This window comes from Polyodon spathula, chromosome 5 (genome assembly GCF_017654505.1).
Source record: "Polyodon spathula isolate WHYD16114869_AA chromosome 5, ASM1765450v1, whole genome shotgun sequence".
Lineage (NCBI taxonomy): Eukaryota > Metazoa > Chordata > Actinopteri > Acipenseriformes > Polyodontidae > Polyodon > Polyodon spathula.
This window is the reverse complement of record NC_054538.1, coordinates 12868053-12886067: the sequence shown is the minus strand read 5'-3', so window position 1 is coordinate 12886067 and position 18015 is coordinate 12868053. Positions and strand designations below refer to the sequence as shown.

General features: G+C 37.3%; 1 protein-coding gene across 1 annotated transcript in view; it reads left to right on the top strand.

Moving 5' to 3' along the window:
- LOC121315579 (dihydropyrimidinase-related protein 5) overlaps positions 1–12174 on the top strand; it is a 47655-nt gene extending 35481 nt beyond the window's left edge. Inside the window, exons 6-13 of the mRNA XM_041249792.1 lie at positions 1688–1732; positions 2196–2271; positions 2438–2594; positions 2902–3043; positions 3847–3989; positions 6495–6702; positions 7757–7922; positions 8354–12174. Coding sequence (XP_041105726.1) covers positions 1688–1732; positions 2196–2271; positions 2438–2594; positions 2902–3043; positions 3847–3989; positions 6495–6702; positions 7757–7922; positions 8354–8439 — 1023 coding nt within the window. The 3' untranslated portion in view covers positions 8440–12174. The remainder of the gene's footprint in view (positions 1–1687; positions 1733–2195; positions 2272–2437; positions 2595–2901; positions 3044–3846; positions 3990–6494; positions 6703–7756; positions 7923–8353) is intronic.
- Positions 12175–18015: the final 5841 nt, after the last annotated feature.

Sequence of the window (18015 nt, the reverse complement as noted above, 5' to 3'; positions counted from 1 at the left end):
CACAGCAAACATCACAAAGGGTCCACATCAACAGCAAACTTTCGCTGTACATCTCATTAGTACTAGCTAGTACTTCATCTCTGATTTAATCAACTGTGAAGACTCCTAGTACACCACGCAGTTATCACTTAATGGAATGCATATGATAGTTTAAACAGTAAGAAACCAAATCTGCAGTAGGTTTAAAACGTGTACACTACTGTTATTAATAGAATATGTTCAATTTCAGCTTTATTTGTACAACTTTGAGTAGCTGAGACGATGTCAAGTGTGAATGACAGCTGCCAGAGTGTAGGATGCTAATCCTAGCCACCCTGAGGCCTGGTCATTGATTTTCAGTTGCGATTCTATAAATTATTTTTGGAATATTAAATTGGACTGTTTTACAGCACCACTGGGACAGTAACAAATATGCTTCAGTCGTTTTCTCTGTGCTTTAAAATAACTTATATGTGCTTCATAGACCACATCAAATAAACCAGCTGTGAAGCAGTAACACTGAGACTGTTTATAGAGTATTTCATTCCTCATTAAACATTCAATTACCGTAGAAACAAGTGGGGTGATTCAAACCCGATATTAGGTGTTTGCATACAGTACGTCTCGGCTGTCAAAATGTGGGGGTGCTTATGAGGTTGAAATCATGGTTAAGGTTACAGAATCTCTTACCGCTTACTCCAGCTGATATACAGCACAATGCAACTCACAGTAGTTAACAGAGGCTTTTTTTACACAAAGGGGCACTTCAGTAATTCCAACCTGTTTCTATTTTTTTTATTATTACTATGGCTTTTTAGAGTGTATTTTTCTTCCAATGTCAGTCTGGATATTTTGACTGAATTCAGTGATGGAGTCGTGAAAGTTAAGGAAAATAAAACAAAGTTGCATCAGATTTCCCTGCATCCAGCTGAGTGATCCAGCACTGGTTTATTGATATCTTCAGTTATCCTTTTTGGAAACTGGGAATGTTGTATAAAAAATGCACTAACTGCATTCTACCAGTAGGTGGTAGTCATGCATTTGTAAAGTATTTTGTACAGTATGCATTTGGTATTATACATGTTAGCGCAAAGGTTCTGCTCCTTCCAGGAATGCAATCCCTCTGCATCATAGCCAAGTATGTGCAAGGTCCTCCTTGTTAACTCTACAGTGCTGAGAGGTGACGTGTTCAGATGCAGGGGATGGTTTTTTGGACTGCCTGGTTTTCAATACACACACACACACACACACACACACACACACACACACACACACACACACACACTTGTACTTGAGTTGTATGATTATGTATGCTAGAGCTGAAATTAAATTTCTGCTTGGTCTTTCTGCTTTATATAGCAGGCTGTCAAAGCTCCTCAAGGTAATCTTTGAAATATTGCATGCTTCATCTAAGCCAGCAATAGACTGCATTTGCTTGCATCAGTTTATACCTCAGGTTTAGCACTGGTTATGATAATATAAGCTTGCAGGCGACTAGTATTGCAAAGAGCATTCTTTCAATGGCTAATATTGATTGGGAGGCTGCAAACCTGCAAGCTTTGGTCTGTTGCAGTTAAACACATATGAATCACCCTTAGATGAGACAAGGTGGAGGTGTCGTTTTACAAACATTTATTATCAGTGGTTATCTTTGATCTGTGACATTTTCTCACTAATGCAATGTGTTTTTGTTTTTTTTTACCTGCAGCTCGAGGCAGAGGCAACCCATCGTGTCATTACGATCGCTAACAGAGTATGTGTATTTGCTCCTTTTATTATTGTTCTTTTACTTGTGCTGTGCCATCCATAAACAGTATTTGCTCAAAGCGGCATTGTGTATCTTTGTTGAAAATGCAGCAGCAATTATTTTTGCTGCTGAAGAGACAAGCACAATACAAGCTGTTGTGAAATGGGTCACCAAAGCCATTTCCTTTAAATAATGAGGGTCTGTTACAGCAACCCAAACTGTTTTGATTTATTTTTTTAATATGACCTTAAGAGTGCGTTTTTCTTCCTGGTTGCCATACACCCATTCCCCCCCAGGAAGACATAAAAACAGCCTTTTAATAACCTTTTTAAGACATTGTTAATGGTTGCAGCACAGGATTAATGAACGGACCACTGTTTTGTGGCACACATACACTAATTATTTTAGTTCATGGCGTAAGTGAGCCTGAAAAAAACACCCTTGAACCCTTTTATCTTTTTACTTTCAGACTCATTGTCCCATTTATCTGGTTAATGTGTCCAGCATGTCTGCAGGAGATGTTATTGCAACTGCTAAGATGCAAGGTAAGCTAGTTTTTTATTTGTATTTCTTTATTACATTTTGTATTTAATACTCGTATTTGCTCTTCATCCTCAAACAGCTGAAGAAATATGCCTAGCAAAATCAAAGAATAAACTGGGACAGATGTATCTCTGGTAGATTTATTTTGTGAATGCACTCTTTCTTTAGGGAAGGTTGTCCATGCAGAGACGACCACAGCCCATGCTGTCCTGAACGGACTGCATTACTATCACCAGGACTGGGCACATGCGGCAGCCTACGTCACTGTGCCTCCACTTCGACTGGACCCAAACACGCCAAACTACATCATGAGCCTGCTTGGCAAGTAAGTACACCCTATTCATCTGTAGATATCCATAATCAGAAAGGATGCTTAGTAACTGATATACCCTGTGATTGTTATGTAATAAACATTACAATCCGGCCCCTCATGTTGAATTCTTTGATAATAACTAAATTGCAATAATTGTTTTTTGCAAGACATTCGTAAATGTTTTGTTTTTTATTTATTTATTATGAAAATCAATCAATTTTCTTCTTGGTTGTATTGACATTATTACCAATTTCCTTTCAGTTGTGCTGAAAATGTTCTGGTTCTCAGCTTGTTATTAATGCACTTGTCGTTTTTGCAGTGACTCTATAAACGTTGTAGCCTCAGACCACCGTCCCTTCACCACCAAGCAGAAAGCAATGGGGAAGGAAGACTTCACTAAAATCCCACATGGCGTCAGTGGTGTTCAAGACAGGATGAGTGTTATTTGGGAAAGAGGAGTGGTATGCCGCACATTCTTTATTACCTCCAGTACCAGCCACTTCACTAGAGTGCTTCACTAGTTTGCTTAATTTCTGTTTATGGTAGTGGTTGTAAGAAATGCTTGTACATCTGTTAGAAATATGACTTAGTATTTCTTATGTCCAGCCGGGTGCTGTGTTTCACAGGGAAACAAGTCTATGGTTACCCTCTGGTGTACTAGAGGTCCCATTTGAGAGCTCCATAGGAACAGTCAGCAGGATGCAATTCCTGAAACAGAAAAATATACACAAAGTAAAAAATATACACAAGACGAAAACATTTTTTAAGATTTGTACCTTTGAATTTAAGTTTGACAAACCTTTTAATAAAGTAAAAGAATTAGAGAGAAGCATGTAGTGTGTATGCCATTTATTTTATTTATACAGGTTATCATCTGTTAAACATCTGTATATATTATAATCATGAAGGCATTTGTGCACATCAAAGCGTTTTATAAATAAAGGTGCTGGCCAATATAAAGCACTTTGTAAATTAAATAATCTCTCCACAAAGTCATAAAATAGTTCTTAGCAATGGTAACCCAACCATACCTCGCTTAATTGTTAATATTTGTGGAGGCGGGACTGGTCGCAAACTTTTAAAAAAAAAACTCTTCTATATTCTTTAAGACATGATCCCAGATGTTGTGCAACATACTCATACATTTTGTTTGCTTAAAAACATTTCGATTCAAACAAGACAAAGTAAAAACACAACATAGCGTGTCTTGAGCAGCTGCAGCAGTACAGCAATTGCAACAGTGATATTTGTTTGAACCCATCAGGTGGGAGGCAAGATGGATGAAAACCGCTTCGTTGCTGTCACAAGTTCAAACGCTGCGAAGATTTACAACCTGTACCCGAGGAAGGGCAGGATCATTCCCGGGGCTGACGCAGACGTCGTGGTCTGGGACCCTGATGCCACGAAGTACGGAAATTAATTTTTAATCAGCACCTAACATTCCTTAAACATTCATATAATCGGCTCTGTGGTCTGGTGCACTTAAAGTATGTTTTTCTAAAGCTCAAATGTTAATATTTTGGAAGGGACGTTTTTGTATGCAAAGCCTCTGTACAAGTTTATAGCATTTAGACAGTTGCAGGGATGTGTTATCAGTCTGTTGAGCTTTTTATGTTTATGAATAGTGCACCACCTGCTGGAAGAACAGGGTTCTGCATCTGGTAATTCCAATAATGAACCAGCCCATGGCATTGATTGATAATTCCACAATCTCTGTACCTGCTTGCTAGCAGGACAGAGTGTACAAGAAAGGATGAATTATGAATACAATCACAAGAATTATGTGAGCTTAATGGAATGAACATGGATTGGGGGAATAAATGAGAGGAAACAATAAGAAAGCACACCATCAAAAAGACATTACTGTACCCATTTTGAAAATCCAGTTGTAATTCTGAAAACTGAATTTAGGAGGAACCATTAAAGGAGCCCTTAGTTATTTAAAAATAAATCTTCCCTCTAATTACTTTATTAACATTTTTATTGCCCCTCCCTGAGAATTTGTTTACGTTAATTCAGGACATGTCAATATTTCAAATACAGTGCTGTAGAGAAACTGCAGCATCCTAATACCTTTGCTAGCAGTCACATGGTCTGTTTTCTGCTCAAACATTGGACTGCTTTCTTAAGTACAACATGTGACGTGATTAGATATCAGGAAGAAGCAGCAATTTCCCATCTATATCGTTGAATATTCCAAAATAAAGTATAAAATACAAGCAAAGAACCAAAAGAACTTCAACACAAAAGGGAAAGCAAGATAATATTGTTCTAATTAGACAGTTATTTGGATAGCATCACTTTAAGTGTGAAAGAATAATAATGTATTTTGCTGTATTTCAGTACATCATTAAAATGTCTGGCAATTTAGCCATTAGGGGCTAATTTTACAGTTGTAGTAACATTTTGAGTCAGTACGGTTTTAGCATAGACATTTGGTAAAGGACAAAACTTCAAATCAAATAAGAGAATGTTCTAATTTTAACATTTCAGACAGCTTTGCTACAGTTAACTGATCAAGCATGTCATTTGTGGCCCAGACTCTCAGTTTCAACCCTTCGGTTTCTATCTTGTTATCAGTAACTCACATTTTCCTATACCACACACTGGTCTAGGTGACACTTACTCCAATATCATCTCAGCTAAAATGCATTCCTATTGAGAAAATAAGAGGCTCGTGTCTCTGTACAGGGCTAGGCAGGGTCAATATATCATGATGCCACTCCAAAGCAGGTTGCCTCTGTGCACACATCTTACTTTGACATACAATAGTCTGCAGTGTCACTGATGCAGCTTCAACGATACCTTGTGTTCATTTATTTTCTAACTTAGGAATAAAGCCAAAGCTGTAAACAGGAGTGTTGCATCAGCATTCAAGCTGCAGATAGAAACAGGGTTAGGTTTTTTTTAATTTTCCCCTTGATATACATTTAATTTCACACTCTCTGTAAAGCCATGTCAGGAAGTGTCACAAGTAAATGGCAGCTATAAACTGCTTCACCAACAGATCTTGAGATAACCATGCATGCTGCAGACGTAACACTGCTACTGCACAGGGGGGAAACTCCTAGTGTGAGCTAGAAGTGCAGTACCTACCAGTGCAGGAAACAATTCAATGCGTTCTTGAATTCCATGCCAAAATCCTAGCTTTAGTCCAGGGCAGTCAGAAAATATCAGATTGTTCTTTTTTCATGCTTTCCAATATTTAATTGTAGTATTAAGACAGGGTTTGGTTTATAAAATATTAAGGTGTTATGTTGTGCATCACACAACACTACCCATTACATTGACAGTAAATCAGTAATCAGAACTATTTTAATGAAATATGCTTGTGCACGGTAGCCTTTAAGCCAGGATGGTATTGCAGGGACAGAGGCTCAGACACAGAAATCTGCATGATTAAATGTGCTAATGCGCTTTTTATTCAAACAAATAAAAATGGTACAAATTCTTGACAAAATAAAAGGCACAAGGGCCAAAACAAAAGGTCTTTCAAAACTCATGATAATAGACAAACAGCACAGCACAGAACGGAACACATAATGCCAGACACACCCTTCCACCTCCATCACTAACATCAACTTTAACCCTTTCTAATTAACACCCATTAATACCTATTTTATACACCATATGTTTTTTCAGGATGGATTTTAACTCCCTCCCTGCTACCTAATGTTCCCCCCACACATACCCGTGCATGGGTAGGGCTTTCGCCCTGCCACACTGCCACAATGCTGCAAAGGTTGTGTGGCCTGTTAATAGGTATTAGCCAGAGAAATAAGTCTGTTTTTGTGTCATTCTTACATGATGCCAGCTCCACATCAAAAACGCCGTGTAGAAATATTTTACAAAAACGAATTGTCAGTGTTAACATCTTTCTGTGTGTTCTGTATCTTGATTCTCTCTCCCCAGGACCATCTCAGTGAGCACCCAGGTGCAGGGCGGGGATGTCAACCTGTATGAGAACCTGCGTAGCCACGGAGTGCCGCTGGTCACCATCAGCCGTGGGAGAGTGGTCTCCGAGAACGGGGTGTTCATGTGTGCTGAGGGGACCGGCAAATTCTATCCACTCAGGACCTTCCCTGACTTCCTGTACAAGAAGATGGTACAAAGACAAAAGGTAGGAGAGAGGAGATGTCATACTACTAACACACCTTGTCTGGGAGCGACCTTGTTTAAAACAATACTTTGTAACAGTCCTGGATATCCATTGTTTCGGTACTTGAGGAGTAGTACTGGACTGTGAACCAGGACTTGATTCTCACACAAGGAATCTACCTGCTATTTATGATTTTCTTTTGAAGCTTTCATACTAGGCTAACTCAATTACATTTCTCTTTCTACTTCTATATTGTCGTATTATCATATATACATACCCATTTCACTTTGTTTACTCATATCCTTACACATTAACCCTTAGCTGTCCATTTATTCAGCGCTTGTCAGGCGCATTAGGTCCAATTTATTTTCACACGTGCCGTTTAATTTTTTTTCAGAGTAAAACAGGTTTAAAAGACACTGAATCGAGAAAGGACACTCAGTACTGCATCTCCAGTCAAGTCCCACCCCTTGTTTGCTGTATTTTTCACATACGTCTTTATAGACGTACATACTGATAAATCCTCTCCTGATCACTCGTTAATGAAATCCAAGTATTATTTTATCACTATAACATCTCAAAAAGCTCTGCAAATGTCTGTGATATTCTTTGAGTGCTGGATGCAGAAGCAGCTATCTGTTTGTGTCCATGTTTTCTCTGTGGTGCATGGGGCTATCGGATATACACACTCTGCCACAGAAAGGTTTTCTCTGCTTTTTCCGGAAAAAAAACGACTAGAGACCTGTACTTTACGTCTTTTTGATGATGTCGGACAGGGTCCGACATCGGACTGGAAAGGGAAAATTGTAATGTCAGACCTGGTCCGATGAAAGACTGCAAAGGGTTAATGCAGAGCAATATAACAATTGGGCATAAAAAAACAAGACTCAAACTCTTTCACGCTTAAGAAATGTCAGACGCATGACAAGGGACAAAAACAAATATCAAAATACAGTTTGTCTTCCATCTCACCCAGGGAACAGTTGAGGCAGAATGTCATTACTCAATAAACGCCACAGTGACAACCTGCTATTTAAAATGCCTGGTTTAAATCGATGTCTGTTTCACATTTCAGTGCCAAACCCTGAAGGGTGTGGAGCGTACTCCATACACTGGCGACGTGGCAGTGGTCTCAACTTCCGGGAAGGAGTCGGGACCCCCGGATGGTGACGCTTTAGCCAGACCTTCAACAAGGCACGGAGGCATGAGGGACCTGCACGAGTCCAGCTTCAATTTATCTGGTAGGCATCTTTCACTTATTTAATTATGTGGAAACTGCTTTACAAGAACTGCTTGTATATTTTATTGAAATGGCAATAGTTGGATATTTTCCCCACAAACTGCACAGCATACTTCCTTTAGCTAGGTTTCTTAGTGAGGCACCATGTTGCCGAACACACACTTTGTACCCCCAGCATACTAAACGTAGGTACTGTATGATATCAGTTAAATGGTTTTAAGTATTTTTCACACTCAAGTCAGTTTTACTAGTTCTTGTTTTGTATGTTTTTTTTTAAAGCCATTTAAAATATTTTAACACCAAAAAAAAGAGAAATGGAATATTTTCAGATTTAAATTAAATATTTATGAGAAAAAAAAAATGGGAAGTGACCATTACAGCACAGTTGAGGTTAGCTATTTTGCTTTTTAAATACTGTGTTTCATATCTTAGGTTCCCAGACCGATGATCATGTTCCAAAGAGATCTTCTGCCAGGATTTTGGCTCCCCCTGGTGGCAGGTCCAGCGGAATTTGGTAACCATGGAAACCCCCGCACATTCGGGACCAAATATAGCAGCAGATTTCAATACAATATCACTACTGTGCCGCAACACTTAACTAAATGAAGGAGGAACAAAAAGTAATGCAGTGATTTTTATAACATGCTTAGAATATCCTAAACATATACTGCACTTTTAGAAAGGCACTTCATTTTCTAATTGGACACAAACTAGAATTAGCTGCTTAGGGACCGATCAAAACAAGGTATATTTGGAAGATTGGCTGCTGATATTGTATGTGATAAACAAACAATGAAATGGATGTCCCTGGCTATAATTTTAACATGTTTTTAGGAAGGAAATGTTTTCTTAAATTAATTGATAAAGAAAGGCTCATCAATAAAAGATCATTCTTTTTTTTTTTCTGGAGGTTCAGCAAAAATTGTTGCTAAAATATCTCGAGCCAGAATGTTTTTTGTTTGGGTGATGCAGTGAAGTGTGTGTTGACTGGGGTTAAGCAGCAGTGCTAGAAGCTGAACAATACATAGTGCTTTTGCTGTAGAGTAGTCCAACAGTATGGCAAGGTCCAGAAAAATATGAGTTTCTTTATTTAATAAATGTGAATGTTAGCCAAGAAAACACAGTTTCAACACGTATTTAATTTATTTAATGAAGTCCTTTATTAAAACATGTGTGTTAAAGAGTGATACCCAATCATTACTTCTTATTAGCTTCAGCACTCCATAGGATCAACATTGAGATACAAATATAAATAAAAAGTACACTGTACTTTCATGCATGTTGTGTCTGTTGTCTGATTAGACCAGGAAGAGTTAATATTACAAAGATGACTGTCTCTCAGTTTATTGTTTTTTTTGTTTGTTTTTAAGTTCCCCAGTGGGATAGCATTGGAAGTGTTAATCCACATGGTTCAATTTGTGAGTCATAATTCAGGCACAGTCACACATTTAAGAACTGTAATCTGTGGCACAAAAATCTTGATTAATTAAGTGTGGCTCTATTCGTTTTATCTGATCAAAGATTTTTCATTTTTGTCTTCAAAGTTTAAAGTATCAGTGGGTTATCTTTATTTTGGCCAGATCTCTTCAGATATCTGGATCTTTTCTGGCTTCATATACCAGTAACAGTATGAGATATTGGTTTTTTTTTTTTTTTTTTTTTTTTTTTTTTTCATATATTAATTAATAACAAAATGAATAAAATAAGCAGAGCCTGTGCTAATATGAGGGAAGAACACTGATTTGGGTATCACTGCCTGTTTGGATTCTTGGGATGTAATTGGTCATACTCTGCACTGTAATAGTATTAAAAATAGTCAAACTAATGGAGGACAACAGGTTAGTATTGAATGTGCATGTATTTGATAAAAGGAAGTCACAGAGCACCTCTGTGGCCATCCTTGTGGTGCTGAGTGATGACAGACACAAAACATGGAAAAGCATTGGTTTAGGGCAGGCAATTTTTTTACGTTTTTAAGGCTCTGCAAGATTATTAGACATTTAAAATATATATCATGTATAGTTAACATTATGTGATCTCTTTCATACAGAATTAAGTGAATGTACCCCATACACAAAGCTTAAATTCAGGAGTTATTTAAACAATATGTCCTGTTCACAAAGCTGTAGGGGATGTTATGTTAAGGATGGTTTTAAGAATACAGTATTCTGTATTGCTTCAAAGATTACCGTTATATTTTTATTTTATTTTTTTTACTGTGGAATGAGAAATCAAATAGCAGTAGCTGAACTGATTTTGCAAAATACATTTTACTTTAGTTTAAAGATTCAAAGCAATCCATTGTTCATTCTGATGGTTTCTGTTTCACTCTGCTCTCTGTTATCTAGATAGAGGTGATGGTTTGAGCTTCACGCTGCTTTTCTTTATCTAGATAGAGGTGATGGTTTGAGCTTCACGCTACTCTCCGTTATCTAGATAGAGGTGATGGTTTGAGCTTCACACTGCTCACCGTTATCTAGATAGAGGTGATGGTTTGAGCTTCACGCTGCTCTCCGTTATCTAGATAGAGGTGATGGTTTGAGCCTCACGCTGCTCTCCGTTATCTAGATAGAGGTGATGGTTTGAGCTTCACGCTGCTCTCCATTATCTAGATAGAGGTGATGGTTTGAGCTTCACGCTGCTCTCCGTTATCTAGATAGAGGTGATGATTTGAGCTTCACGCTGCTCTCCGTTATCTAGATAGAGGTGATGGTTTGAGCTTCACGCTGCTCTCCGTTATCTAGATAGAGGTGATGGTTTGAGCTTCACGCTGCTCTCCGTTATCTAGATAGAGGTGATGGTTTGAGCTTCACGCTGCTCTCCGTTATCTAGATAGAGGTGATGGTTTGAGCGTCACACTGCTCTCCGTTATCTAGATAGAGGTGATGGTTTGAGCTTCACGCTGCTCTCCATTATCTAGATAGAGATGATGGTTTGAGCTTCACGCTGCTCACCGTTATCTAGATAGAGGTGATGGTTTGAGATTCACACTGCTCTCCATTATCTAGATAGAAATGATGGTTTGAGCTTCACTCTGCTCACCGTTATGTAGATAGAGGTGATGGTTTGAGCTTCACACTGCTCTCTGTTATCTAGATAGAGATGATGGTTTGAGCTTCACGCTGCTCATCGTTATGTAGATAGAGGTGATGGTTTGAGCTTCACACTGCTCTCTGTTATCTAGATAGAGATGATGGTTTGAGCTTCACGCTGCTCTCTGTTATGTAGATAGAGGTGATGGTTTGAGCTTCACGCTGCTCACCGTTATCTAGATAGAGGTGATGGTTTGAGCTTCACACTGCTCTCCGTTATCTAGATAGAGGTGATGGTTTGAGCTTCACGCTGCTCTCCGTTATCTAGATAGAGGTGATGGTTTGAGCTTCACACTGCTCTCCGTTATCTAGATAGAGGTGATGGTTTGAGCTTCATGCTGCTCACGGTTATCTAGATAGAGGTGATGGTTTGAGCTTCACGCTGCTCTCCGTTATCTAGATAGAGGTGATGGTTTGAGCTTCATGCTGCTCACGGTTATCTAGAGGTGATGGTTTAAGCTTCACACTGCTCACCATTATCTAGATAGAGGTGATGATAGAGCTAAGTTTTTTGAGATTAAGTTTTTATTATCATCCAGAGGTTCATCAAATATTTCTGTACATGTAAAGCAGCCAGATCAAGGGTCAACAAATTAGTCTGCTGTTCAGTTAACAGTACTACTGGACAGCATGAAATGATCTTCATTTTACAGGAGATAAAGAACTCACATAATTTCTAAAAACAAAAACAAGAAAACAAACAAACAGCTGCAACCACAAACATCACTATGGAATGGGGAATGGGTTGTATGTCCATAGATTTACTGCATTGCATAATTCCATCCATGGCTCCCAGGACAGGTCAATGTAATAAACCACTTCCCCCTGCATTGGAAGGTATTTTTTTTGTTTGTTTAGTTTTTTGAACCAGCGGATGGATTTAATTTGTTATGTCTTGTTTGGGTCACAATGAAATGAATGGATACAGTAATGTTGGTTGTCTCCAATGACATTACATTTTAATATAAAATCTGATTTTTACATCTACAGTTTTATTGGAATTAAAATGTATGTTACTGAAAGTCAGTTGCATCTAATTCATGTGAAAATGAAAGCAAAGAAATTGCGAGCACAGGGAATAATTGTCTTTCTGCGCTACATTTCATTACAGTAATTATATATATATATATATATATATATATATATATATATATATATATATATATATATATATAGAGCGAGTAATTCTGTAGAACAATGTGCATTACATCCATGATATCTGTTGTTACTAAAACTTAACAACTAAATCTGTTGCACATATTTTCAACGATTTGGAACTGCATCTGTGTTACACAAATTGTATCCGTTTTAATACTTTGGAATAGTTTTCACATTTTAAAACTACCACCTACTGTACGTCTGTTTTCATGAAGTTCCATATTGTGTGTTCTGTACATACAATATTAGATAGAGTGGTTGTATAGTATGAAACAGCAGCATGCAAGTAATAGACTGGAACCAGTATCTAATACTTCCAGAATATCACAGTCAATTTATCACTTGAACAGATTCTGCAGTGTGTCTCACACAATTTCTACATGTGATGTACTGAACTGAAAAAAGACTGAAAGCTTCTAAAGACTTTTGATTTAACAAGTACTGTATTTAGTAACTGGCAACATGCTCTGTAATATCCTATGATAAGATAATGCAGTATTTTCATTTGATTTCAATATCTGACACTGACTATTCACAAAAAGAGAAATTTGATTGCAAAAAATGCTTTCACAATTGTGTAAGAAAACTACATAAAACTATAGTAATTTACTACAGGTTAACTTTAATACCAAATCGTTCCAAGAAACACATTAAAAAATACTGTATTTTCTAAGGGTAGCTAGAACCTGTTAACTGGATAAACTAGGAAAACACTGTCAATTGTGTGTTGTTTTGTGATGATTTTCAATTTAAAAAATGTGTCGAAGGAAATATTATTTATACATGGATTTTAAAATGTATACATTTGTTTTATGAAGTCTGTTGCTCGTTAATTATTCTGTAGTCATTGTTCTCATCCCTGTTGTCGCAATAGCAGATAGCGAGTACTGTAAGTGCATGAGAGTACAGCTTTTGTGTAAAATTGATGCTGGAAGATTTTTTTTTTTATTTTTTTTTAAGAGCACTGTGAAAAGTTTGTGATTGTATGTATCTGTAGAGAATCGTGTTGAAAGATGAATTCAAGCAAATTATGTTGTTAACACATGAATGAGTGCTAAATAAAAAAAAACACAAACATAGCATTCTCTGTTTTCTGTTTCCTCAATACCAATTCATTTTATCTACCTCGAGCCTTCTGATTCCCACTGAAACACCACTGTAAACACGGATGTAGCTTTAATTGTCTTTGTTGTCATGACCTTGTCTGTTAACATAGCGGAGACTGGGTTTGAACCAACAACCAGACATGCCCCATGCAAAGGTTTTAACCACTACTCAAAAGAGCCTGGCTCATCTGTAACAGCAGTGCATAACCTAACACTGCCTGTTACTTATGCAACACTGAGCACTGAGGGAAGGGAAAGCCTTGTCTATGTCACAGTTGGTGGTAGAAAAAAAAAGAGATTAGCATCTTTTAAGGTCTGGGGGGGAAAACCCCACTGAGAAAATGATCTGTTTTCCAGTGTTTCCCCTATTTTGTAAGCAAAAAAAGTTCCATCAAAAGTAACAAGCATTTAAGTGCCATTCAACCCCCAGCACAGCTCTAAAGGGAAAGTCACAGTGGCCAGTACAGACAAACAGGGTGCCTACATTTACTGTACCCCCAGATTCTGATACTCTTAACTCGTACAAAAGAACATCTTTCTCAAGTTTGTAAAGCAGTTTTGTAGATTTGTAAAATGTAACAGTGGCTTGTCAGACAAACAGCCTCCATCTGCTCGCAGCTTGTCATTAAAATGATTTGCATTACAGAAAGTCCTTGCACTCTTTATTACAGCGTTTCTCTAGCTGCAAAGCGATAAAGTTTGATGTACATTTCTCCAGCAGGGAATAAAATTTAAAAACCATGGTTAGCACAGGCAAGAACTGAGTTTCCTCTTGCTTAAATGCATTTTTACAATTGCACATACTTCTGTTTACAATTTTATAAACTTGTTAAACTTTACTTAAACTAAAAACTAAAATTAAAACGTGTACGTTAACAATATTGTTTTGTGTGTGTGTGTGTGTGTGTGCTTGTAAAATAAAAGGGAAAACAAAAAGCAGGTAGTCTGCCTCACAAAAAGGGTAAAACCTTTCTGGCACATGTGCTACAATGTTTTGCCTCCTACTTTATATTCACATACAAACCTTCCCAGGAAACGTTTTCTTTAACTTGTTTAAAAATTCAATCATCAAAAGGGTGCAAGGTAGCAGCACTAACGTTCATTTCTTACACAGGTGTCTCTATTTAAAATAATTAGCGGGACATTTTACCAAGGCTCAGGAAAACTATTCAGGTCATCCTGGTAAAAGGAAATATTTGCTATGCTTTGGAAAGTACAATGTGTGGTTCGGTGCCCCAGCCCGTTGCATATTTATGTGTTTTATGTTATAAGTGGCACGTTTGTTTTGTAAAGTGTTCAAACTGTTTATTTTTGTTTGTTTATTATTACAGAATTGACAATTCTGCACAGACATTTACAGAAATTGTCTCAAATACGAAACAGTTTATTATTATTATTATTATTATTATATTATTATTATTATTATTATTATTATTAGGCTTCCCAGCCTCAATTGTATTGACCGGAAATGAAAATGGCTGTTTGACACATTTTTTAGAAACCTTTCAAAATCTTCTTGGGAACCGGTGAAGCGATTGATCTGACAATTGGCATATATCATCTGCATCCAAACTCGCATCAAGTTTGCGAAGCAGAAGTTTCTGCGATAAATTTTAATGTCAAAATGGCTGCCACAAATCTTATCGAAACGCGCCCTTAACAGCAAACTGCTGCTATTGAACACTGTTTCACCAACAAACTCTAAACATGGTAGTTATTGTGCCAGTAACAATGGAATACAAATATGTCAAAATGGTTGTTTTATAAAACAAGATGGCTGCCAGGTGTATGTTTACGTCTGAAATTTAAAACGGCCTCAGTTGACAAACGGTTTACTTGACTAACTCGAAACTTCACAAGCATCATCCTTGACACTGTAGCAATACAACTGACTTTTAAGAAACTTGCGTTAAACAAGATGGCTGCCTGACGCATTTTTGAAGAAAAAAAACTTTCAAAATCTTCTTCTGTGGAACAGTTGAAGTTGCTGATTTCAAACTTGGCACTTTGAGAACTAAACACGCTTAGACAGGTACTGATACTGGGGCTTGGGAGCCGTAAAACTGCCTGGCAGTTCTAGTTGTTATTATTATTATTATTATTATTATTATTATTATTATTAAATCAGAAATACAGACAAGTTGATTTGCTGTAGTTTATTTTGTTACCCAGCAGGACCCAACAGCTTCCGTCTAAACTACAGGATGAATCGGGTACTCAGAATATAACTGCAAAAGTCTGTACTGAATAGTACCCCAAAACCTTCCGTGAAGACGTGCCTCGTACCAGCCTCCAGGAGAAAAAAGTTTGGATAATTAAGACAATAGTGATACCTGTTGAAATGAGGGAGGATACAATCTGAATTACTGGCACCGCACACCGGCAATTACAGTGATACAAAAGTGTAACATCTGCAAATATAAATGAGAAGGATGTTATCATTGTTAAAAAAAATAAAGAAATAAATAAGCTTTCTGAGTGAGCGAGCCTGAGTACAATTGCACTGCTGCACCTGTTCTTGCTCCACCTCTGGGTGTCCTGCGTCTTTTTACTGTGGTGCGAACTGACCGTGTCAGCGTTATGTTAGAATTGATATAGCTGTAATGTGGGAGTACAGAGCTGCCTGCTGGTTAAACTGGGAGCAGCCCAGCTATTATGTTGATGAAAAGCATGCTGGGCTAGCTGGAAAGCTAATTCATGCAAATATGGGTCTAGAGCAGAAGTGGCCAACCCATGTTCCTGGAGAGCCTCAATCCTTCATGTTTTGTAGGTAGCTCTAAATCATCAACTGCTATATACTGTACATGGTAGAAACAGTAATTCTGACCAATTAAGTCCAATTAATAAGTTAATTACATTATTAAGAGGCTCGGGTAAATCAAAAACCAGGACACCCTGAGGCTCTCCAGGACCAGGGTTAGCCAACCCTGGTCTACAGCATGATGGCTACCTTAATCCTAAGGGAATTTGGGGATCCTAGGGGTGAAACGCCAGGTTTTGGGGGTGATTAGCACATGTGAATATCACCAAGAGAATGTGGGGGTCTTAGTTATGTGTTATGGGGACAGGACTTTTGACACCACTGTCTGTCAGGGATCTGTGTTGTATTCTGTGATTTTGTTGTGGGTGGCTAGTTGTTTTAGTAGCCTATCTTGGTTCCTAAAATGCTTCTTGTGTGTTTATGTTAAAAATACACAACATGGCATTTCTGGGGTATTCACCTCAAAGCAATACCAGCCTTTGCATTAATATAATAATATAATATTAAAATTGGTTCGACCTGTCCTCAGATTCAACTCTTCAGTGAAATAGAACGATTGGGTATAATCAAATTGGGGACGGATGATATGATAAATTCAATTTAAAAACTATGTTGGACTATTAGATAACTTGCAAATAAATTACCTATCTGCTTAAACAAAAATCATACTGTTAGTGGAAGGAAAATGTTTATTTGCATGTAAAGAATCATATTATGTGAAGACTGGAACTAAGTTTTAGATTTCCAATAATCAGTATAATAATTATAATTAATAGATGCGGAACTGGAAAATGCTGCCAATCTCTCTGTAGGTAAATTTTCTCTGGAAGGTTCCCAGCCCAGAATAAAGGACTGTCACTCTCTAAACTTGGAGGGCTGTCCTTGCAATCTGACTATTCACTCCTAACTGGTCCCAAATTATATATATATATATATATATATATATATATATATATATATATATATATATATATATATATATATACACACACACACATACAAACAGCTATTTTACATACACTAAATGTCTGATTCAAACACGTTTAGGATCGGACTATGATTATTTAAAACTGGAGGATATTCTGCCCACAGAATAGAAAAAGCTTGGCATCAACACTGCAGGAGATCTCTCAAAATGACAAGATGCCCTTTGACAGCACAGTCAGTCACAATACAATATAGCAAAGGAACTCTTTCAGTTCTTTCAAATAAGACAAGTCCTCAAAATAACCACAATATAGCCTAGACACGAATAGCGTACGTGCTATAGAATAAATATGATTGCTGCATCCTAAGCCGTAGAAAAAAGACCATGAAACTGCAGGGCGCAAATAAAAACGGAAGCATGAATAACGGACAATATTAACCTTACACTTGTGCCCCAAAGCTCTTACAATAAAACATATAAAGAGCATATAGACATCACAGCAATAAGAAACAAGCAATAAAATGCATACAATTAAAGAAAGAAAGAAAAAAGACATTAAAATCAGATAAAATAGGTCACAAATAAAAAAAAAAAAACAAGAAGACAATATGTATCTGTATGCGATAAAATAAAGAACATAGGCTTTCTATTACAGTCTAATAAAAACAGGCGTGTTGTGTATTTGTAAACACTGGTATAATATTAGACAATCTTCGCTTTGTACTATAAGCTTTCACAATTACTTTAAGCAAATCGAGAGATCTTGCTAGGAACGCTGGATCGATGAGGAAGGCAGTGCCTGTTGTGTGCTGTTGTTTAGTTTGTCAGTTTTGGAAGGAAAACAAGGTCAGCTATTATACTAATTTTTACTTAGTTTATTTTAGAAATGTCATAACTGAATCAACACAGGTTATGTGTTAACATTATTTTTAAAAAATGAAATCGCCCTTTAAAAACTAGTTGTCACGTCAATTTCAGTAGGCTACTGTTTAGCCAGAGAGCGCAGACACAGTACAAGGAAAACATAAGTTGGGAACTTTAAACATTAA